Here is a 23706-nt window from a genome sequence, read left to right on the forward strand (position 1 = left end):
AATTTTAAGGAAATTTGATCTTTAAAAAAGCAACCAGACCAAAAAAACCAACATCTCTTCCTATCAAATGACTAATGTCAGTTACAAGTGGGTAAGGGGGGGGGGGGGAAAAAAACCCAAAACACTAAAATATAAGTGGGTGAGGACATTACCACTAGCCTTAAGACATGCATGGTATTGTCACCTGCTTAGCAGAAATAGAGGAAACAATGAGACATCTGACAGACATGAGAACAGGAGAACCCAAAATAGCTAACAGGTATTCACTGGAAAGTATGGTAGGCCAATTTGAGAACAGCAGCAGAAACTGAGATGGGTATTGACCAATCCCATACCAGGCGAGTCCATGAGCCCATGGTCAGGACTGAATGACTAGGAGCAGTCTAGCCCCTGTGAACTCTTCAAACTGGCTGCCAAGGCACCCTTCCAGGATAGGAGAAACTGTTGGGAGTGGCATCAAAACTGAGCAAGATAGGAACAACACAAAGGAAAGAGATGATCCAGTTAAAAATAGACAGGAATGGAGCCCAGAAGTCTAAGAATGCAAGCAGCCATGTCTCTGAACACTATACTGAAATAGATGTGGAAACTGTGATGTTAGGAAAACAACACTGAACCAAGCTGCCTTCTAAAAGCTCAGGAAAGTTAATGTCACATAAAAACAAGCAACATAAAATTATAAAAGGCCAAATCACATGCAGAGTTACTACAGGGGAAAAAGTGATTAAGGAGCTGAATGACCATCTTATAGACAATGTAAGCATGCCAAAAAGGCCCCCCAAAAAAATCCATGGCCTACTTTTTAAAAAATGATATCAAAGATATAGAGAATATAATACAAGAACAATATTTATCAGAATTAGGAAAACTTCTAAATGAAATGACAGAACTTGGATGTTTGAAATTAAATCATTTCAGAAATGAATACTACACTGGAAGAAACCAGAATAAAGGAACACAACAGGTAATGCTTAAAATATATGTAAATTTCAAGGAGAACTTTTTGTTAATTCGTAAAGAAAAAAAGGATTCAAAACAAAGTCAATTACTGCAAGGAGAAGGAGAAAAAGAAGATCTAACCTACAGAAAATTGGAGCCCCTGAAGCCCACAAGGAAAACAAGAGAACCAATATTAAGAACTGTAATATAAAAAGGCTTTCCTAAAATTAATCTGTATATTTGAAAATACATATTCAAAGAGCCCACTATGTACCTGAGAATTCTGGCCTGGAAGAACATACATCAAGACACAGTCTAATTACTGAATTTTACAGAAGAAAATATGGGGGGGGGGGGGGGGGAGGAAGGAGTGTCCAAGCAAAAACAAGTGACTTATGAAGTAGATTATCACCAGACTTTTTTAAAGCAACATTTGATATAGAAGGAAATGGAGTAACAAGAAAACGAGAGCTGAGTGTATTACACAAAGCAACAAATTTCAGTATCAAATGTATCAAAAAACTGAGTGTGCAAAACCTCAAGGCCCTTCCTAAAGAATCTACTAGAGTGAGGATCCTCAAATTTTAATCTCTGACTCTGTATACTCTAAATTATCAAGGAGCCCAAAGAGCTTTGTTCATGATAAAAAAACAAAGGTGGGTGATATGCACATTATTTACCTTTTAGAAATTAAAACAGAAATTTTTAAATGTTTTACTCGTCAAAAAATAACAGCCCCATTTTATGCTAACATAAATAACATTTTAGGGAAAATAACTGTTTTCCCAAACAAAAATAATTAGTAAGTACAACAGCATTGCGGTTTTTTTTGTAAATCTCTTAACATTCTCTCTTAATATACAACAGCCTGACTCACCTACCTGCTTATGCAGTTTGTTGGGAGATCCTAAGTCATAGCATCTGGAAAACTCCACTGCATACTCTTAACAGAAAGAGGTGGGGGTTGGAAAGTAAACATTTTAGAATTATTATAGAACCAATTTTGACCTCAAGGACTCTCTAAGTAGGGAATGAGCTTGGGACACTCAAAACGTCTAGAAAGGTGTCCACATAGGCATTGGTGGTAAATGCAAACAGGAGGATACTAGGCAACCCTAAGTATATCAGGGCTACAATGGAGAGGATGGTTGAAAATGGGTCTGTGATTTGATAGTGTAGATTCAGAACTATAAAAGTGAGGAACATAGAAGCAGAAAAGAAAGAAAAAAAATTTAACTCTCCTAGGTAATTATACTGCTGGCGTTAGCAGTATTGTTATTCTGGTATCTCCATGAGTGTGAGTGTGATGTAAAGTGAATGGGTCAACCTGGGCTATTCTAGTTGTACCCACCCCTGTGTTTGTGGGTAGCATCAGAAGAAACCCTAAACTCACAGCCCACTTCTCCCCTTTCACATGCCTGCAGTACCATCTTCCTAAGTAACAGATCTTGTCCTTATATAATCTCAACTCAGTCTGCCCAATACTGTACACACAACAGTCTCCCCAAGTCAGCCATCCCTCCCAGGCTGGCCATGCTCCATTGGGCACCAGCTGAGCTTCAGAAAGGGATTTGGAAAAAAACAGAAATGACACCACTAAGACCAATGAAGCAAGATTTTTCAATGTGCCTCCATTTTTCCGAAAATGGCTCAATATAAGAAATGCCCATTTTAACAAGGTTTGGGTGGTTTTTTAAAACCTGTAGCTACAAACATTCTGTGCCTTTGTATAATAATCCAAATCAGAGCCCAAACACTGGTTTCACCCTCTACATAATCTCAAAGAGATATTTCAAACAAAGGGAAACATCTAGGTTCTAAGGCAGTATTCACCCTTTGCATTCAACTACCACCAAGTTTAGTGCTGAAGTTGAATGACCAGCTACAGGAACTAATTCATCCCATATCCTAGTATCATTTGTTTCTTTGTTCTTTCTGATTTGTCATGATCCACATTTGTTTAAAATACTTTTTTGTGTTGTTTTAATACTACACATCACTTTCAATCAATCTGGGAAGCAAGAAAAGTATAACCATATTCAGTTCATCATGGAATCAGGCCAATCATTGCATCCCTCAACCACACTTCTCAGTATAACCCTGGAGCCCCACCACCACCACCCAGAACCCCTGAAATATTCTGGCAATGAGGGAAGGTGGTCAGCTACACCAGCCTTCTCTCCTCCACCCTCATGTTTTGGCTTCTTTCCATACTATTCATTCTATATACCATTTCTACAATATTCTTTACAGCCTATTTCCATCTTATTCCCCTGCTAAAAATCTTATTCAGTGATTCCTTGATTTTCTATTTAGTAAATAAAATTAAAATCTCATCTATTTGAAGACTGTCTATACAAGGACCTTAATAATAATCTTTGGGCAACCCAATAATTTAAATTATTATCTCATTTGAACCAAACAATGAAGCCTTGAAGCAGTGGGTAGGTCAGAAAACCCATGCATTTCTTTGCCTAGTATTTCTCACCCACACCTATCCCCACCCATGGTGTTTCCTGCTTCTATCCTCTGTCCAAGTAGAGTGGATTCCCTCTACTGCCAAATTCACTCTACTCCTGCCCATACCCATTCAGGTGTCTTTTCTCCAAATGTCTCTTTAGCCCCCTTCTATGTTACCTGTAAAGATCCTTCCAGGTTTTTATCAAACCACTCACCTCCCAAGACCTTCCCTAAGACCAGCTTATCTGTAGACCCTAGGCCTTTAAATCCATGTGGCTAGCTCTCTATGCTCACATAGGATATCCAGAGATCTCTTTTTTCTGAAGGTTGGGGCCCTAGTATCAACGCACTTAAGAGTTAGGAGTAGACCCAATTGGCACAACGTAAGGGGGAAAAGCCAATTCTGCCCCCCAATGGATACTTAGCAATGTCTGGAAGCATTTTTTTTTTCTGTCACAACTAGGGGTGTTGCTCCTGGCATATAACAGGCAGAGGCCAGGGATGCTGGTCAATACCCCACAATGCACAGGATGACCCACAATAATTAAGTATCCTGCACAAAATATCAACACTGCTGCAGTGAGGAAATCCTGCTCTAGAAGGAACAAGACAAAGTGCCCAGAAGACCCAGGCCCTCTACAAGTGATGGGAACATCACCACATTAGATCCAGACCCATCACAAATGCTTTCAGCATTATATTACATTACGTTACATTACAGAATTCTAAACTTATGCAGCACAGCCTCCTGCCCCGCAGCCATCCCAGAAGCATGTGGCAGCATGGCAGTGGCTCCAGAATGACCACATCACAAACTAAGGGAGCTGGCTGCCACACGGCTGCCTACTAATTTTAATCTCCCTTTCTCAAAGGTCATGAATATTTTCAGACCTCTTAGCACACACATATTGTGGACAGACTTGATCTATGTTGCTTCCAGTTGGCAAAGCATTCATTTGCCAGCACCCTGAGCTGCGTTACAGGCTTAACTTTGTCCCTGTCACTTTCCAAGGGACTTTCTAATCCATTATCCTAATTGGCAAATGATATCTAAGTACCAGAAGGCTAAGTGTCCACAATTATATTTATAATGAAAGCTTAATCTCCAAAAGAAAACAGTAATTCATTAAAACCGCCCTTCCCATGTGCCATTACAGTAGCCAGAAGTAAAAGAATGTGCTCCATGGTGAGGTTCAAATTAGCTGCCTGAGCATGAAATGCAGACAAGACCAGAGGGGAACTAAGAGATGCATCCTGCTTGGTTCCAGTAAAGTTTTGTCCTTGCTGTACGCAGCCTTGTCACATCCCTAGGGGAGGGGCGGTGGAGGAGACCGGGGCTGAGGGTCAGGGTCTTGGAGGGTGGGAAGCAGTCCTTCTGTGCCCTGCTCTGGCAGGCTTTTTTTTTTTTTTTTTTTTTTAAAGCAGATACATCAACTTTGGCTTCTATATCTTATCAACAACATTACAGGGAAACTGGAGAAGGTTTCAGGAAGAAAAGGAAGACAAATCTATGGGTCTAATATTTCAGCTTGACTCACCATAATCCCAAATTCTTCTGTCCTTCTTACTCATAGAGATATTTTAAGCCCCACTATGTGCTGCGCGTTGTGCTAGGGAAGCTAATCGTAGCTGCCCTACCATGCTTACATAGGTCTTACCAGGTGCCCAATGGGGTTCTCAACACCTGATGTGGATTAACTCATTTAATGCCAACAGCCTTATGACTGTGTCATTTTACAGGGGAGAAAAGGGAGGCAGAGAGAAGTAACTTGCTCAAGATCACACAGCCTTTTAGTGGTAAAGCCAGGGTGTGAGCCGGGTGGACTGGCTCCATCCAATGTCTACCCTCTTACACGGGGACCAGCACTACCACACAAGAGCCACCAATTACCACGTGCAGGGGGTTATGACAAGCACTTGATGTGCCCCATATCCTCTGTAGGGGACATGCAAGGTCATCCATCATTTTCCCTGTGGTGTGGCAGGGCATGTGAGGGAAGCCCCGAAGTCTGAATAGAAGTCAACCAACAGGGCACAGAGTCATGGGGCCAAATGGCCTGTCTGGGAAGTCCCTAGGAGTCCTGCAGAGCTGAAGCTGGAGGGGCAGGACCTACATCATCTTACCCAGACCTCCAGCCCACCCCATGAGATGCACACAATGAGGACTCCCCCTTTACAAGGAAGTCACCTGAGGCCTGGGAAGATTAAGTAACCTACTCAAGGTCACGTGCTACTGGAGTGATAAGACCAAGGCTCAACACATGCATGTCTCAGGACTTCTTAAGACCCAGGCCATGCCCCCTGTGGTTGGAGGCCTTGAACTTGCCTGAGCTCCAATTCCCTGAATTTGCCATTGTCCACAGTACCCCCTGCAGCACCTACCCCTGTTATGAAGAAGCCTCCCTGGGCAAGACCGCCCCAACCTGGCTAAGGGATCCCTGTCTGGACTCTCCAGCACCCGTCAGCACCCCTTCAGATGCAGGGACCCTAGTGCTTGTGTGGGAAGAGGGCCAATCGCTGGCAAAGTGACCTCTCTCCACCTCTTCCATGATCCCTCTCCCTCAGAAGGTTGCTCGAGTGCCAAGGGCCTCTAAGGTCCTCAAAATCCACACCAAGGAAAGGCTCTGAGCCTCAGCATACTGCACACCTCTGCCTGAAGCACCCCCTCCTCAGGAGTATTGGCCTCATCACACGAAACCAGGCATTTTGCTCATGGGAAGAGGCTCCAGCATCAGAAACTGAACCCTGACTACAACTCCAGTTCTTGGGCTCTCTACCCTCCAGTTGCTCATTTCCCAATGCATGGGCAATACCACTTATTGGTTAGAGTATTCACAGGCCACGTGTCACAGGCAGGAGTAATGAAAGCTAAGGCAGTGTCACTTCCTGCCCACACAGGTGAACTCCTGATCTTTCCAAGTTGGTTGCATTCATGAACGACACAGGTTATTCATCTATGTGGTCCTGTCGTTATTTCTCCCCAAATCTTGCCATCAGTCAGTGCTTCCATGAATTCTGTTCCAGGATTATTCCAGGTCCCAGAGTTTGTGAGTTTAACTTCCCACTTTGCCCTCAGAACACGGAGTGGAGAATCATGCCAGGCATACTACAACCGTCACCATCCGGTTACATCAGTCACTAAACAAAGGGACTTTTCTAAAGCAAGTTTGCCACAGATGCTCTCGTCTCAAAACCGTGTGGGGTTCACACCTTGACACACCAAAGCCAGAGATCAGAGGATAATGTCCTACATCACTTTTGTTATTTAAGGAAGTGTTTACCAAAAATATCCAAGTATAGAACGTGCTCCCAGATAAAAACAGGCAGAACTCAGGACAATGGCCATCATGCATGTCAGAACAAGACCCCAGCACGAACCAGGCTCCATCTCTTCTAGAACAGCGAGCCCAAAGAGAGCATCTGGCTGCACACCCCCCAACAGAGTCACATTTTATTTTAGACTCACTCCCTCTCTTTCACCTCAAATACTCCAGCCTTAAAAAGAAGAAAGCTCAGGGCACCTCCAGTTTTAATTTAGCCTGGCACAGCCACCCTGCTCCAAGCTGGAAACCCTGCAGGGAAGGCAGAAGCAGCTGCCGGTCATCCCTGCTCTGGACACATCATCCCTTTCTGCTGCACACACAGCTCATCTCTAAGCTACTTGGCAATGGCATTCTAGGCCTCCGGGAGAAGGGGAAGAGCTCAAGTACCCACATGCCTAACTCTTGAGCCTCATATACACAGAGCTTCTCTGTGAGGCTCCAGGGGTCCACAAACCACACTGTGGTCTTTCCCTCCTGAGTTCAGAGGCTCATGGGAAAAGAGGCATGCCAGCCACACTGATGCAGCCTTACCACTGATGCCCCCTGGAGAGAACTGGCCTCCCATCCGTGGCCAGACAGGCTTCCTAGTGGTTCAGGCAATGACCCCTGGCCCATGCCGAGGGCAGGCTGCTCACCCATGGCTAAGCAAGGATCTTGAGGATTCTTACACTCAAAGAAAAGGGAAAACCTGGGCCTCACTGGATCACTGCCTTACCCTATGTCCACCCATCTTTCCCAGGGCAGGAGTGAGGGCAGGTGAGGGCAGCCCCAGCGTCCTTCTGAGGAGCCAAGGAGAATTTCCTGCTCCTGTGCAAGTAAGGAAAGCAGGATTTAAGGATTCCCCTAAGATGTACCCCTGTCAGAATCAAGTAAAAATCCATGACACATCATCCTAGGGTCTATGTACACAGGGAAGTTGTTTTTTTGTTTTTGTTTTTAAGTTTTTACTTATTTTGAGAGAAACAGTGAGCAAGGGAGGGGAAGAGAGAGAGTGGGGGGGGGGGGGGAGGGAGAGAGGGAGGATATTCCAAGCAGGCTCTGTGCTGCCAGTGCAGAGCCCGACTCAGGGGTCCAACTCACAAACTGGGAGATCATAGCCTGAGCCAAAACCAAGAGTTGGACGCTGAATGCGCAGAGCCACCCAGGTGCCCCGCAAACATATTAAAAAAAAGAAAATCAATGCTCCAGGAAAGGACAATAACCAGTAACCATGTGAGTTCATTTGGGCACAAGGTGAGGACTTCTTCAACTCTTGGGTCTGGGACTGTTGCCCTCCTAAAGGAGTAAGGAAAGAAAAAAATGCACCTTGCAGCAACAGGCAACAACGAAAGCTGCCCATCCCACTCTGACATCCTGCCTTTTCATGGGGCCGAGCTCCAGTCCCAAAAGTATAGTTTGCCCATTTTCTGTTTGTATCTAAGAAACAACAGACCTGGGAGAGGCACTGGGGGGTCACTGGGGGTTTGTTTTTCCTCTGCTTAGCTCAAGCCTCACATCTAGTTTAAGAATCATATAAGTCAGATTCTGTACACTTCAGGATCAGGAGAAATCAAGAGTACCATTAGAATTTTATGTGCAAACTTCCTTGGCGAAAGACAACAAGGACGAGATTCAAGAGAAAGTTCAACGTAACCATCCTATTAAAGAGACAAAATATATACACATACACACTTTTTAAATGTGCATGGAAAATTCTCCACCTTTGAAATGAATTCTATCCCCAAGTTCAAGTGGAGAAATCAAGACTCAGGGGGGTTCTAGAACTAGCTCCTTGAAACCCAACTCCTTGTTCCTTCAAGGCCCCTTTACCCTTCCACCCTGAGACAGAGGAAGGACCTCCATTCCTGCTCTTAAGAGTCACCTAGCATCCTTGGGAAATAGGACACAGGTCACACAGTTGGAGAAGAGGTGAATGGTCAATGTCCCATGCTGAACACACTGGGGACACAAGGCACAGGTGAGCTGAGCCCTTCTGGTGGGGGGTGAGAAATAGGAGATGCATGTGGGATCAAGCTCAAGTATCCAGTGGACACAGCACACAGCAGATCCAGAACTCTAAGAGTTAGAAACTCCAAGCACACAGCTTCTAGTCAGAATCATGAGAGTGGATGGAAATGCCCCCCTTTTGGTACTGCGTGTACTTAACATACCTATTTCCCTTACAGCACTTACCATGGTAGTGGCACCCAGTAGGCACCTAAGTAGTGAAGAGTCACTCTCCAAAGCAGGTGGAAAGCTAGACATTTCTGACATTACAGTAATATAAACAACAGTGATGTTTTCAATCCCACCCACCAGACACTGTTGACTCTTGACAGCAAAAGCATCAAAGCTCAAGTTCATGAAAATGGTGTATGTAGCACTGCCAAATGCCAGGTTCTGGACCTAAGACAGCTGCATGGCTCATCAGTGCTTTCCGCAGTTCAGAAGGGAAGCTTGACGGTCTCCCATCTTGGAAAAGTCAATGCCATGTCCCAGGTCTAACTGCCTGACCATGCTGATTCTGCAGTTAGAATCCTGCCTGTCACTGCTCCTCCCTCACCCACCTTCTCCCCTAAACTAGGACACCCCTAAGAGGAGCCAACACCCTCAGCTACAATCTGGATGCCCAGATCTTAGCAGGACTGCTCCAGGGTATCTGCTTTTTCATTTCTTATTTATTTTTGTCTCCTAAGCCATTTAAGTCACATGAAAACATCCTAAAGGAGGGTTATATTTTATACATGTATATAAATATATTTATATGTACATATTATATATAATATGTATTACATACTGTTACATTTTAAATATTTAATCTTGGACAAGAACCATATGATCCTCTCAACAGATGCAGAGAAAGCATTTGACAAAATACAGCACCCTTTCTTGATAAAAACCTTCAAGAAAGCAGGGGTAGAAGGATCATACCTTGAGATCATAAAAGCCATACATGAAAGACCAATGCTAATATCATCCTGTGAAAAACACAGTTTTCCCCCTAAGGTTAGGAACAAGACAGGGATGTCCATTCTCACCACTATTATTCAACGTAGTATTGAAGTCTTAGCCTCTGCAATCAGACAACACAAAGAAATAAAGGGCATCCAAATCGGCCAGGAGGAGGTCAAACTTTCACTCTTCCCAGATGACATGATACTCTATATGGAAAACCCTAAAGATTCCACCAAAAAACTGCTAGAACTGATCCATGAATTCAGCAAAGTTGCAGGATATAAAATCAATGCACAGAAATCGGTTGCATTCCTATTCACCAACAATGAAGCAACAGAAAGAGAAATCAAGGAATCAATCCCATTTACAGTTGCACCAAAAACCATAAAATACCTAGGAATAAATCTAACCAAAGAGGTGAAAAATGTATACACTGAACGCTATAGAAAGCTTATGAAAGAAATTGAAGACAAAAAAATGGAAAAAGATTTCATGCTCCTGAACAGGAAGAACAAATATTGTTAAAATGTCAATACTACCCAAAGCAATCTACACATTCAATGCAATCCCTATCAAAATATCACCAGCATTCTTCACAGAGCTAGAACAAATAATCCTAACATTTGTATGTAACCAGAAAAGGCCCCAAATAGCCAAAGCAATCTTGAAAAAGAAAACCAAAGCGGGAGGCATCACAATCCCAGACTTCAAGCTATTCTACAAAGCCATAATCATCAAGACAGGATGGTACTGGCACAAGAACAGACACTCAGATCAATGAAACAGAATAGAGAACCCAGAAATGGACCCACAAACACATGGCCAACTAACCTTTGACAAAGCAGGAAAGAATATCCAATGGAATAAAGACAGTCTCTTCAGCAAGTGGTGCTGGGAAAACCGGACGGCGACATGCAGAAGAATGAACCTGGACCACTTTCTTATACCATACACAAAAACTCAAAATGGATGAAAGACCTCAATGTAAGACAGGAAGCCATCAAAATCCTCAAGGAGAAAGCAGGCAGAAACCTCTTTGATCTTGGCTGCAGCAACTGCTCACTCAACACGTCTCCAGAGACAAGGGAAACAAGCAAAAATGAACTATTGGGACCTCATCAAAATAAAAAGCTTCTGCACAGCAAAGGAAACAATCAGCAAAACTAAAAGGCAACCCACAGAATGGGAGAAGATATTTGCAAACGACATATCAGATAAAGGGTTAGTATCCAAAATCTATAAAGAACTTACCAAACTCAACACCCAAAAAACAAATAATCCAGTGAAGAAATGGGCAAAAGACATGAATAGACACTTCTCCAAAGAAGACATCCAGATGGCCAACCGACACATGAAAAAATGCTCAACATCACTCATCATCAGGGAAATACAAATCAAAACCACACTGAGATATCACCTCACACCTGTCAGAATGGCTAACATTAACAACTCAGGCAACAACAGAGGTTGGTGAGGATGCAGAGAAAGAGGATCTGTTTTGCATTGTTGGTGGCAATGCAAGCTGGTGCAGCCACTCTGGAAAACAGTATGGAGGTTCCTCAAAAAACTAAAAATAGAACTACCCTATGACCCAGCAATTGCACTACTAGGCATTTATCCAAGGGATACAGGACTGCTGTTTCAAAGGGACACATGCACCCCCATATGTTTATAGCAGCACTATCAACAATAACCAAAGTATGGAAAGAGCCCAAATGTCTATCCATGGATGAATGGATAAAGAAGATGTGGTATATATACACAATGGAGTATTACTCAGCAATCCAAAAGAATGAAATCTTGACATTTGCAACTATGTGGATAGAACTGGAGGATATTATGCTAAGTGAAATTAGTCAGAGAAAGACAAACATCATATGACCTCATTCATGAGGACTTCAAGAGGCAAAACAGAAGAACATAAGGAAAGGGAAATAAAAATAATATAAAAACAGGGAGACAGGGAGGGGGACAAAACAGAAGAGACTCATAAATATGGAGAGCAGAGGGTTACAGGAGGGGTTGTGGGAGGGTGGATGGGCTAAATGGGTAAGGGGCATTAAGGAGTCTGAAATCATTGTTTTACTATATGCTAACTAATTTGGATATAAATTTAAAAAATAAATAAAATTTAAAATAATAAATAAATATTTAATCTTGGATTCTAGGTACAACCCCATCTGGAGGTGACATCACAAGTCCTTCCCATGAGGCCCAAGTCAGCAGCGCCCCCACCCCCCGCCCCTTGAGCTGGACTCAGTACTCCATATCCCCCACACCCCCGAACCAGATGCCACAGCCTGGGACCACTCAAGAGTCCTGATGAAGGTCAAGCCTGGAGTCAGATCCCAGAAAGAACTGAACTGCAAACTCTGGATGACAGCTGAGGAAAGGCAGGGCTACAACTTGAACCCCAACACCAAACTGCCTTGGGAGTTGGGAGATGGGAGGATCACCATCCCAATACCTGCAACAAAAGCATATACCACCAGTTCCACCCTTGAGAAGCCTGGCCTGAGCTCTTCCAGGCCATCTCAACAGACATGTCTCACTTCTAGAATCTACTATCTTCCACCAAAAAAAAAAAAAAAAAAAAAAAAAAAAAAAAAAAAAAAAAAAAAAAAGTCCACAGCATGAATCTCATCAGTGACTCACTCTGGCCTTGGCAATTCCCAGCCAGGACAGCTTTGTGGAGCTCCTTGTCAAGTCCCTAATGGGCTGGTAATTGTTTTTATGGCTTTCTGATGAGGTGTGAAGTGCTCCAGGCTCTCTACATGCTTCCTGGTGGCTTCTGAAGCCCGGGAGCCACTGCCCAGTGATGGCAAGAAGCGCCTAGTCTACCCATCCCCAACCTCACCAGCCCCAGGACCCAAACTGCAGAACAGGAGGTAGAAGAAAAGCTAGTGCATGCATTTTAGTGCATCACTTTAAAGTACCACCATTTTAAAGTATCCTGTGCCAGGCAAGTCATTAAAAAATCCTCCAGATACAGTCCACTTACAATTACTATTCCAGGTTATTTATGTGTCAAGAGTTTACCATCACTAGTGGAGTTGTAGACAAAACAAACATAAGATTCTATTTTTTTGGTGCAGTTTGAACAGCTTATCCAATCATCCTGTAAATATCAACTCAGAATATTTTGACTACCTTTATAGGGCTTAGAACATAATTTTCCACTTTCAAGTTACACAATGTAACTAGCACTTGGTGTTATGTTATGGTGTTTTCACTCCTTTTCACGCACCCAACTGTCTTATTTAATGGCGGAGCACATGCTCAGAAGCTTCACCCTCCCTCTCGGCGGTACCTTCAGGAGAACACCATCTGGGGACACATAGAAGGGTGCCATCAAGCTGCCTTCACTTTCACAAAACCCATTTAGTTTCAGTGAAGATTGGAGTATTTCAGCAAACATGCTGATCATTCGATGTTTGACCCAAGTGGAACACCCTACAATGTATCAAAACCAGGATAGCCGAAGAGAAGAAAACCACAGAGTGCAAGGCCACTAGTTCAACAGGAATTATGGACTCAGGACGGCCAACTCCATCCCACAGCATCAAGTAACATGTGAACAGAAACGTATTGACCTGTAGTTTCAACCCTGTTGGCGAAGCAGAAAAGGGTAGGGGCTATATCACACATTAAACACCTTAGTTGAGCATTATTTGGGTTTTATATTTAAGAATTTGGCAATGTCTTTCCCTAGTTTAATACCTAATACAATTCTGAGATCCAATTCTGGATAAGGAAGGTCCTTCAAGAATTGGGGGCAAGACATACATGGCATCCAAGTGAGTTCTGTCTCTAAACACGCCGGACACTCCCCAAGTACCTTCCTTTGAGAACCACTAGGCATTCCCACCGCTCTAACAACTTGTAAAGCAACAACACACAAAACTGCTAAGAACGATGATGATATTTACCACCATTTGCCCCAGGTAGTACCCCCTGGGCACCACGTTTGCACTGTGCACATATTAGCTCCATCACTGCCAGGAGGGGGGGCACCAGGGCTCCCTTGTCCTTCCCGTTATCAATAAGCAGACAGACCTAACAAGGCTGAAGGTGGGAGAGGTGGCAGTGGATGCCCCAGGCTCCACTCACGGTGCTCTGCCTCGCACACCTGCAGGCCACGAGCGGTCTCAAGCGCTGTGCTTCTGGATCCACGCTGTACCCTACAGAGCCCGGGGCTCTCCTGCAAACTCTTGAAAATGACTCCGCCCACTCCCCCAGATGTGTTACTTTCTATTTACTTTCGCGTTCTACTTACTGCCTTTTCTTCCTAAGAAAATACCAAACAAATTCATTTCTGAAATAAATGCATTAAACGCACGTCAGTACCATGACCCTTTTAGCAGCTCTTTCGGGTTCCTGGACCAGATCGCAACATAGGCGTGTGTAGGCTTCCCCGCATCACATACCAGTTAGACACCAGCTAAGTGCCCTACAATTCAACTCAACTTGGACACCATCTACCTGTGGAGAACTTCAAGTACCACAGGTTAAAGGATCAGTCTTACAAGACTGTGCACCCTACTTCAAACACTAATAGTCAACTCGGGTTGTCATCTGTGCCCCTGACCTACCAGCTTTTGATCACAGGTTCGAATGAAGCTCTCGCTGAGTTTGAGGAATTCGATACACAGAACTCAAACATTTTACTTGACTACCAGTTTATTATAAAAGGATGTAACTCAAGAACAGTCACGCGGCAGGGATGCATAGAGCAAGATATGAGAGAGGGGTACGGCCCCTCCATAATCTCTCCAGATGTGCCACTCTTCCTGAATCTCCCTGTGTCCACCAACCAGCAAGTTCTCTGAACCTCATCCTTTTGGGGTTTTACGGAGCCTTCATTATAGGCATGAGTGATTGAATCACTCACCAATGGCTAAAAGGTCAGGGATGGAACTGAAAGTTCTAAGCTGTCCAATCACATGGTTGGTAACCCACCCCATCCTTAGGTGGAGATCAAGCCACCTCATTAACAAAAAGAATATTCTGTTGCTCTCCTCACTTAAGAAATTTCACAGGTTTTAGGAGCTTTGTGCCAGAAACAGGATCAAGTTCAAATATTTATCCTCTATCACTATCACAGGTTTCTTTAATCAACAAATACTTTGGGGTCTGCTCCTATGGTGTGGACACAAAATGGCCCACCTTCAAATGCTCAAGAGCTAACTGCTACCTGGAACATAAACCCTACCTCCTAGACCTTCCCAGGTAAGGACCAGACCTCCACACCAAGAGCAAGAAGACTCCCAGCCTCCAGCCCAGAACACTTTTGCTCCTTTCCAGGAGCTCCAAAAGCCAGAGCTGCCAGCATGTAGTTCTGGTCAGTTAGGAGCCTTAGTTTCCAGGTCTTCCCAACAAGAAGTCCAAAATGAGAAGCCAAGTCCAGCTGGTCAAGATGGAAGTCTGAAAAGGGACGCAGAAACTCCGGCTTCTTCTACAGCAGTTAGCAGCCCGGCTTGGAAAAGGGAGTTTCAGCTGCACAACAAAACATTATCAGCTCTTGAAGGATGAAATCCATTTTTTCCTCAGATCCTAGGACCATCTACGAATCACACCAGGACTGCACTAGAAAACAGTCCTTCGAAGCCTGGTGAAACTTTGCTTCAGGAAAGTATTTTGGAAGCCCTATCTAGAGGTTTTGTCAGCACTTCAGACCTCTCAGACCAGAAGGGTTGCACCAGGCTCTGTAACCATGTGGACAGGAAAGAGCCGAAGACCGTTTAAAAATGTCCTAAAAAGCAAAGGAACAGGCCAGTACAAAGAGCACTAGTCAGGAAATTAAGAGAGATTCAGGCCTTAGTTCCCCCACCTCCCAGGATGGGACCTTGATATCACATCCAGATCTTCTGGAGGCCTCAAGTCTCTTAGCCCCTCCCACAGCTCCAGAGGACTAGTGAGGGTCCGTGGGACCAAGGGTGGGTAAAGACCCAACTGCCAAGGCGCCACTCTGTGAACATGGTTCACATTACTTTTAAAAAAATGGCCAAGGTTAACAATATACAATTTCGTAGACTTCTCCAACTATCTTTGTGACATTTTACAACTTGAAATACTTGCAAATACATTATCTAATTTTCAGGGTGATAGTAAGTCGGCCATTAAATCTACAGTGAAATCTTAAAAGGCTAAGAAATGACTCAACTATCAACCACCTAATGCTGTACGTTGTCACAAAGATTTCCCTGAATCCATGTAAAATGGATCCCCTCCTGCCCACACCATCACAGTAGTCACTAGGATGCAGATAAATCACATCACACATTGAACAGAATGTTTTCTTTTTTTCAATTATACTAACTAGATTGCAATTACGCTCACCTTTTTTATTTTCTCCTTTGCTGTTCTGTCACTATTACCCTGGCACGTGAACTGAGACTCCAGCACTTGTAACCAATTCCCAAACACCTTTATCTCCTTTGAATTAGATCTTGAACCGGCTGCATGTTTTGACTCAACACTAATGTTTTCCATGTGTTTTTATTCCCAAATTAAAATACTTCCCATTTGGTATTTCCAGCTCAACAGCAATCAGTAAAACATGCCCAGAATCCCCACCCGAGAATCCATTTTCTCCAAGTCCCTCAGCAAGACCTGAAAAACATAGGTACCCACCCAATCCTTGAAGAACCTCCACGTAACAAGGTATCTGCAAGCCATCCGACCTCCTATCAAAATCTCTAGTAACCAGACAAATCACTTTGTTTCCTGACATGCTTTTACTGTTCCATGAGCAAAAATGAAGCTGTTTCTTCACGGGGAGAGCCACAGGTGCAGAGAGCTCGCCACCAGAGGCTGCATTACATCCCCCAGGCAGCTCAGAGCCGGAAGTGAAAAGCGTCTGTAGCAACACTCTAGAACTTGTTCAAAAGCATGGTGGTTTCCTTATCAGGGGTTGTTTTTCTGGATAAAACTAAAGGTTCTGCTGGACAGCAACTTTGGAATCTAGCTGACAAGTTTGAACCATATGCTGGCTTGTAACATCTGTTACAGGTCTCCCCACTACGATGACTCCATTCTCCCCAGTCAATTTCTGCCAAAATTTCATGTTCCTTGTCAAGGATGTAAGCCATTATTAGGACAGTGCAAAGTAAACATCGATAATGGTTCTAAGGCAATGCTCAAATTTTATACAACAAACTAGGGATCTTCAGAGATAAAAGGTGACAAAGAAGCCATGAATAATTTAAATAAAGTCAAAAGGGGAGAGTAAGGACACACATGTGACCTTAAGAGACCTTGTGTAGGTGCTTTTCTTTCTTGTGGGTCAATCCACATTTGCTCAGATTTCCTTCCTCTTAATTCCCATAGCTGACCTGAGTTTCCAGCTGGATCTAGAAGGTTCCCAGGCAAATTCTCTCATAGGTGCGTCTCCTTTTTTTTATTCACCCCCTGTATTTATGTTTACCGGCATGTCCGTAGACAGTAGAGTTATTCTTTAAGTTCATTCTCTACATGTTTTTAGTTTGGGGCAACAAACCATTCCTGACTTCTCTGTGTACTGTCCACATCTTTATGTGGATAGATTTAACAGAACGGAATGGCTAGGAGTATTTAAACACCAGACCCCGGGGCATTTTAACCACCTAATGGAACATTCCACATCCTACCTCTACCCTTTCTCCCTTGGGGGAGAGGGGTAAGGGCACATCTGTCAATCACTGTTTGGCCATAAGGCACCTTAGCGGTAGCCACCCACAGAGTGAAGAGTCTGACAAGCTGACTTCTCCCAGCCCAGACCCAATGGCCTTCTAGACACACGGGCATTCTGTGGGGTCTGCACCTGGGGGCTGAAGATTAATAGGAAACAGATGATGGGAGGTATTTATCTGATTAGCCCAGAAGGCCCATTTTTACCCAGATAACTCGGTAACAGCAGGTCACAGACCTGATGGGGTGTAAAAGGGAGATTTAAAAAGATTTATAAGCACTAAAAGTCTCGTGTAGCAAAGAGAGACTCAGGATTTCAAATCTGAGCACAATTTGTGCCAAGGCAGTGGCTAGCCACTTGGGGATCCCAGAAAGAAGGCTGGGATGGGAGGGCACCTGGGTGGCTCAGTTGGTTAAACATCTGACTCCTGGTTTCAGCTCAGGTCATGATCTCAAGGTTTCCTGAGTTCAAGCCCCATGTAGGACTCTGAACTAGCAGCACGGAGCCTTCTTGGGATTCCCTGTCTCCCTCTTTCTCTGCCTCTCCCCAAATAAACTTTAAAAAAAAGAAGAAGAAGGCTGGGATGGGAGATGGGCTCCAGGATTTCTGGACAACCAGTGCATCCCTACATCGAAGGACAGGAAATGTGACCCACTGTCCCTAACCCCACAAGGGAAGACTATGACCAGGAAACTAGGAGCCTAGCCACTGTGACATCCACAAACAGGGCAGGAGGAAACCTCTGCCAAGGCCACAGAGGAAAGGTAAGAGCAGAAGCTGGCACCTGGGAGGACATAGGACCAAGTCAGCAAGAATCCCAGGCCCAAGATTTGAAGTCAGACACATCAGGGCAGGGGGGCCAAAAGGAGAAAGAACGGCTGGGGTGGGGGGCTGCTTCTGGTCAGAGCGCAGCCTATTTTACAGTTTTCCCAGTCACCCAGCAGGCCTTGGGGACCTGCCACCTATAACAACATGGGGCCAGCAACACCTACACGGACAGAGGGGCAGCACACCCAAGCTAGAAGGGCTCCACATTCACTGCACAAGCCTCAGGTGTCTCAGCACCCACCGTGCTAAGGGGCACCTCATCTTTACTAGCTAATATACAAATACCACCAGGTGTTAAGCCCAAGAGGGTCCAAAAGGCATTTTGAGGTTTGCAGAAGGAAACCTAGTTTTCATGAGAATTCCAGAATCAAGAGGCAGTGAGGACCACATTGGAATCCAATTAACAGTCCAAACCCAGTGTCCTCTAACAGCCCACCTGAGGAGCAAGTGCAACATCAAAAAAGCAGCTGTAGGGAGGCCTCCGTGCAGGGCCAGGAGGGCTCGGCCACATAAAACCCCAGCTCAAACTTTACAAGCCACTCAGAACGGGCAAGTGGTACTCTGCCCGGTCAGAAAGCTCAGCAAGTGGGGAGAGGATAGGAGCCACGCTCATTCACAGGCTAAACAAGGCAGAGCCTGAGAAAAGGATTAGAGAACAAAAAGGGGGGGGGGCAGTCAGGGATCATGGGTAGAGTTCCCCTCTCCAACTTCTAAACACAGAACCCATACTGTAGCCAGAGAAGATTCAGACACTAGGCAGAACCTGTAGCTCACCGGGAGCCCCTGAGCCATCAGGCACACCACACAGACTCTCACACCACCTCCATCACTACCAACCAAAGCTAGCCCGAATCCAAGACCTTTAACCAGCAAGGCGGCACACAGCCACAGGAACCTTCTCAACACCGTGCCCCAGGGAGCAGCCCCCTCTCAAACAGCTAGCACCTGAGCTGAATCCCCTCGGTCACTCCTGCACTAGAAGATTCTTCTTGAAACGCTGCCCACTCCCTCCATTTGTCATTAGCCCCGTTGCTGGAAAAGCACAGCACGAAGCACAGAGCCGGAGGACTCCACTCCGGAGAGCAAAAGGCCTGGCAAATGCTATATGGAAGCCTCATTCTGTTGTCTATGTTGCTGGAAATGGACTACTTTTTCATCCATGGATGAAGCGGCCTTCTCCAAATGTGCTTTTCTCGCCTCTACAAATGTCCTCTCTCAGTGATTTGACCTTTTATGAGCAAGGAGACTAACCTCATGGAGAGATTAGCCACTTCAGCTACCTCACCAGTTTCTGCCTTCCTCACCTCTGTCTTCATGGGCAGACCTCATCATCTCCTAGGTTTTGGGGAAACTCCTCTAAAGGCTCTAAAAATCCTTTGTACCAGGTTGTTCTTCACAACTACAATCAGAAATTATACTTTGCCGTCTTAAGCCAATGTAGCCTTTTAATTCAATGCTGGATATCTCAAAGTGTCCACCTTACGGGTTGCAGACCATCACGTGACAGGGTTTACTTATTCTCTTAATGAGAAGACAGGGCCTGGTCCAGAAAACTGAAGCAGAAGTTTTAAGCCCAACAAAATGCTTTTGAAGTAAGCCAGTAGAAAACCCTCAGAAAACACCTTTAGGATCCTAAGGATTTCAAACCCTTTTTGTTTCTAAATCCTCAATTCCATTTATTATCCCTACAATTATTCTGCACCTTTTCTCTTCAAGAGGAGATTGAGTCATCAGAGCCAGCTGGCCCTCTGAACATTTTTCTGGTGTCTGGAAATAAGATCACTTGCAGGGACCAACTAATTTATTTTCTCTAGCTAACCTCATAAAAATGCAGACTTTAATGCCAATCAGGTTTTTTTTTTCTCCATCCGTATTTAAGTTCATGCCTACAACAGGACCATCGGTTTAAGGGACAGAAGCTAGTCATGCATCGTTTGCTGCAACATTTCATCAAGTGGTCATACCAAAATGTACAAAGAAATAAGAATGAGAGTGGAGAAGAGCAAAGAGGTACAAATAGCTTAAGGGTCTCTCTCCATACCGAAATCCCATTCCAACTTCCTGCTTCAGCACTGCTGCGCTATCAGAAAAGGCCTCTGTTGGCTGCCAGCCATGACCTTCAAAGCAGCGTCCAGTGGCCTTCACTTTTTGGGAGATTGGCTTGGTTGCTGACCACAAAGGCTCCACGCCACTCTTGTCCCAACTGGGTACAGAGTTCCAAAGTTAACACTGGAGAATTCCAACGGCAGGTCACCTCCAATTCATCAACATGCAGTCCTGGATTCTAAACGTTCCTATACTTAATAGGAAGTAAGAGGATTGTAGGGTGTAAAAAACGTTTTGGAGAAATTTACTTGATAGCATTTTAAACCCGAGCCCAAACCGATCCTGGATCCTTCCAGCCCAATCGTGTAGCGGGAAAGAGGTCGTTGGGGAAGTGGCATATGGTGCCAGGCCTAAAAACAGTCATTGTCCGATGTCTGTAATAGCTTAACCATGGCTTATATGGCAAGGATGGAAACCATCTGGAAAAGAAACAAGGACTCAACCAACTGTTATGAAAAAGGTTTTCCCCCCACTTGTCATGTTTTCTTTTCTCCTTTCAACTGAAGATTGTTCCAGGTTTGGTTTATCCATCCCAAAGAAATCTCATCTAATATTGCCATTTGGAAAGGAAAAAAATATGTCACAATGGGGGTTGGTATTTCATACACATCACACATACATTCCATTTTCTATACATAACCAAAGGATAATATTTAGTGCTGTTACAATAAATCTATTCCAGATCTTGCCAATAATAGGAAACCGAACAAGAAAGGGTTTTTTTGTTTTTTTTTTTTAATACAAAGGAAAAGCTTTGACTCTTGGGTACCCATGTTAAGTTATACAGTCAAGCCCTCCCATCTGACACAATTGGGGCTGAGGTAATGAGTGGTGAGAACTAATTAAAGCACAAAATCTTTTTAAGGTAACAAATACCTTAAAACTTTATTTAATCTGCAGCTATTGAAATTGACCATCCTGGTTTGCCTATTATGAGATACGGCACGGTAAGGGTATACACTTTCACACCCAAGCTATGGGTGTGAAAAGGTCATTTCAAGCTATGACCTTTCTTTGACTAAGAGTCTACTAACTAGAATTATCCGTGGACCTTCTGTCATGAACTCCTCCAATGATGTGGTCTGGGATTTCCAATCCCCACTTCTGTGAAATTGACCAAGAACAGAGATACTTGTGAAGACTACAGCCCTTCTGGATTTTTTCCCATGTTCCCCAACTCTTAATAGTTGTCCCAACCCACCTATGTTGATGAATGCTTTGATAGTTACTAGTGTTGAATCTTGTCCAAATTATTCCATGTATTTTGAAAGCAGTGATTTTTATACTCCTGTTTAATCCGTTTATAAGATATTCACCTACTATTTCATCCCATTACTTAAGTCCAATAGCAAGTGCAATTGGCATAAGGAGGTTGAGGAACAAACACACCGATCCTGTCAGCACCTGGTTCAAGCACTCCAGCAGGAAGGCATGTGTGTCTTGGGAGAGCCCTGGACCAGCTGCTGGTGCTCGGTGTGCTATGGGGATAAGTTATGTGTTTTACATGCCACATGTATTACACGAGACTGTAGAATACCTAGGTTAATGCAAGTCAATAGCATAGCTGTTTAAAAAACTGTACTCGAAATATTTATATTCCAAAAAAGTGCATTTACCTAACAGGAATTAGTTCATTAGGATTCTGATCTAGCCTATTTTAGTGTTCATCTGCTTTGCCCTGCCTACTCTCATGGGAAATACCAATTCATATTCCTGTCCCCCATCTCTACTGGTTATCAGCTATACTTCAATATTTCACTTCAATGGTATTCAGCTTATATATTGGAATTTGTTCTAGATCTGGATTTGGGGGGAGGTGGGGTCATGCCAAGTCCTAGGTCACAGACCTTTTCATCAGGTAGATTTATATATATAACTGGAAAAAGTGTCAAGCAGGTGATAAAGCTAATGATTAAATATATATTGCCTATTTTTATAGTACAGAGTTCATGGTCACTCAGTGCTACAGGCAGCTGACACGTCAACAGTCACTACTGAGGCTCCTACAGACCTCACTGTTTCCAACATGATTAGGAACCCTCCCACCCCTGAGGTGTAGGAGTCTGCTATACAATTACTCGCTGGCCACAAAAGTTGTCACCAGAGACCCTAACTTCCTTGCACACCTAATGCCAGATGACTTTAAATTACACAGTTGCCCTCTACATTCATCCCCTCCCTCCCTCCATCCCTGGTTCTCCAACAAGGAAATAGGGAGGAAGTGAAGGGACCAGAAACCATCCCTTCCACTCCACTCAGTTACCACATCCTAGGTATAGACTGGGCCTCTAGAAGATGACTTATGCTCTCTTAATTAGTGTCCTGAATTAAGACCACAACCTGTAATAAAAGCAAAACTATTCAAACATGGAAAACTACGTATAAAATAATTTATAGTTTTTTTTCTTCTCTTTATGTTACTAGATACTTGCCTCAACTTGACCCGATGCCAAGAGGAAATCAGGCCCGGGTTTTAGATACCTTTCACATAAAAATGGTCTACGTCACATAAGTAACTGCTTGCGTTGCCATTCAACCCACATGCATAGATGGGGAAAACAACAGGTACAGGAAAATAGCTGCAGGAATGGCCCCAGTAGGGTTCTGGTATGATCACTGGCAAACCATTCTGAACCACAAACACATCCACTTGACACCATATTGCTTTCGATCTACAGACGCCCCATCCTACACTGACCTGAGATTTCCCTGTCACCTGAGCACAGCCTGGAGGCTCAGCCCCCGCTTCTTCACAGCGAGCTTCATGAAGCCACCAGAAGGCAGGTGAATATCACTTCAATTGGCTGGAGGTTCACACTAACACAATGCCATCAAGAATCTCATCAACAACCTGTCTTACCTCAAGCTCTGCTGACTAACCAAAAAGCAAAGGAAGTTGCAATGAAACAGGGCTTCAAAAACGATTGCCAAAAATGACTTCACTAAACTAACCACCTGTGGTAAGAACCAACCCCAATGAATAGCATACTCCCAAGTATTTTATTGGGATTAACATTTAGATGACATTTCTTATCACACATTTAATCACTTGAGGGCCGATGGCAAGTTCCCCTTCTGCACCTGTCACTCACCAATGCAGGCATGGACCCTCACGGACAGCTGTGTCCTCAGGACGATGCTGTGCTTTTTGCCCCGCCTAATGGAGACAGGAGACAAAATATACATGGGTATCAGAGCAGTCACCAAAAAGACACATACATGCTATCAATCAGCTTTAAGGTTCTGGCACACCCACCTCAAAGAGATTCTAGATCAGCAGGGACCTATACAGAACAAGAATTTATCCAGAAATAACATGTCACAGGGCTTTACAGAAAATAAAACAATCCGGTTTGATTCTGTTGGATGGGCACACGTCTTTTATTACCAAACCTGGTCAACTCATCCCGTCCACAGAGTCTGCACATACCCATGCTGGGACAATTT

General features: G+C 44.1%; 1 protein-coding gene across 5 annotated transcripts in view; it reads right to left on the reverse strand.

The window, feature by feature from the left end:
- The window catches only part of FHOD3 (formin homology 2 domain containing 3), a 469815-nt gene that overhangs the window by 374439 nt on the left and 71670 nt on the right, over nucleotides 1–23706 (reverse strand). For all 5 annotated transcript variants that reach the window (XM_049619507.1, XM_049619508.1, XM_049619506.1 and 2 more), the window contains exon 3: nucleotides 23352–23416. In XM_049619507.1, the coding sequence (XP_049475464.1) occupies nucleotides 23352–23416 (65 nt within the window). The remainder of the gene's footprint in view (nucleotides 1–23351; nucleotides 23417–23706) is intronic.

This window comes from Panthera uncia (genome assembly GCF_023721935.1).
Source record: "Panthera uncia isolate 11264 chromosome D3 unlocalized genomic scaffold, Puncia_PCG_1.0 HiC_scaffold_8, whole genome shotgun sequence".
In the NCBI taxonomy this organism is placed as follows: domain Eukaryota; kingdom Metazoa; phylum Chordata; class Mammalia; order Carnivora; family Felidae; genus Panthera; species Panthera uncia.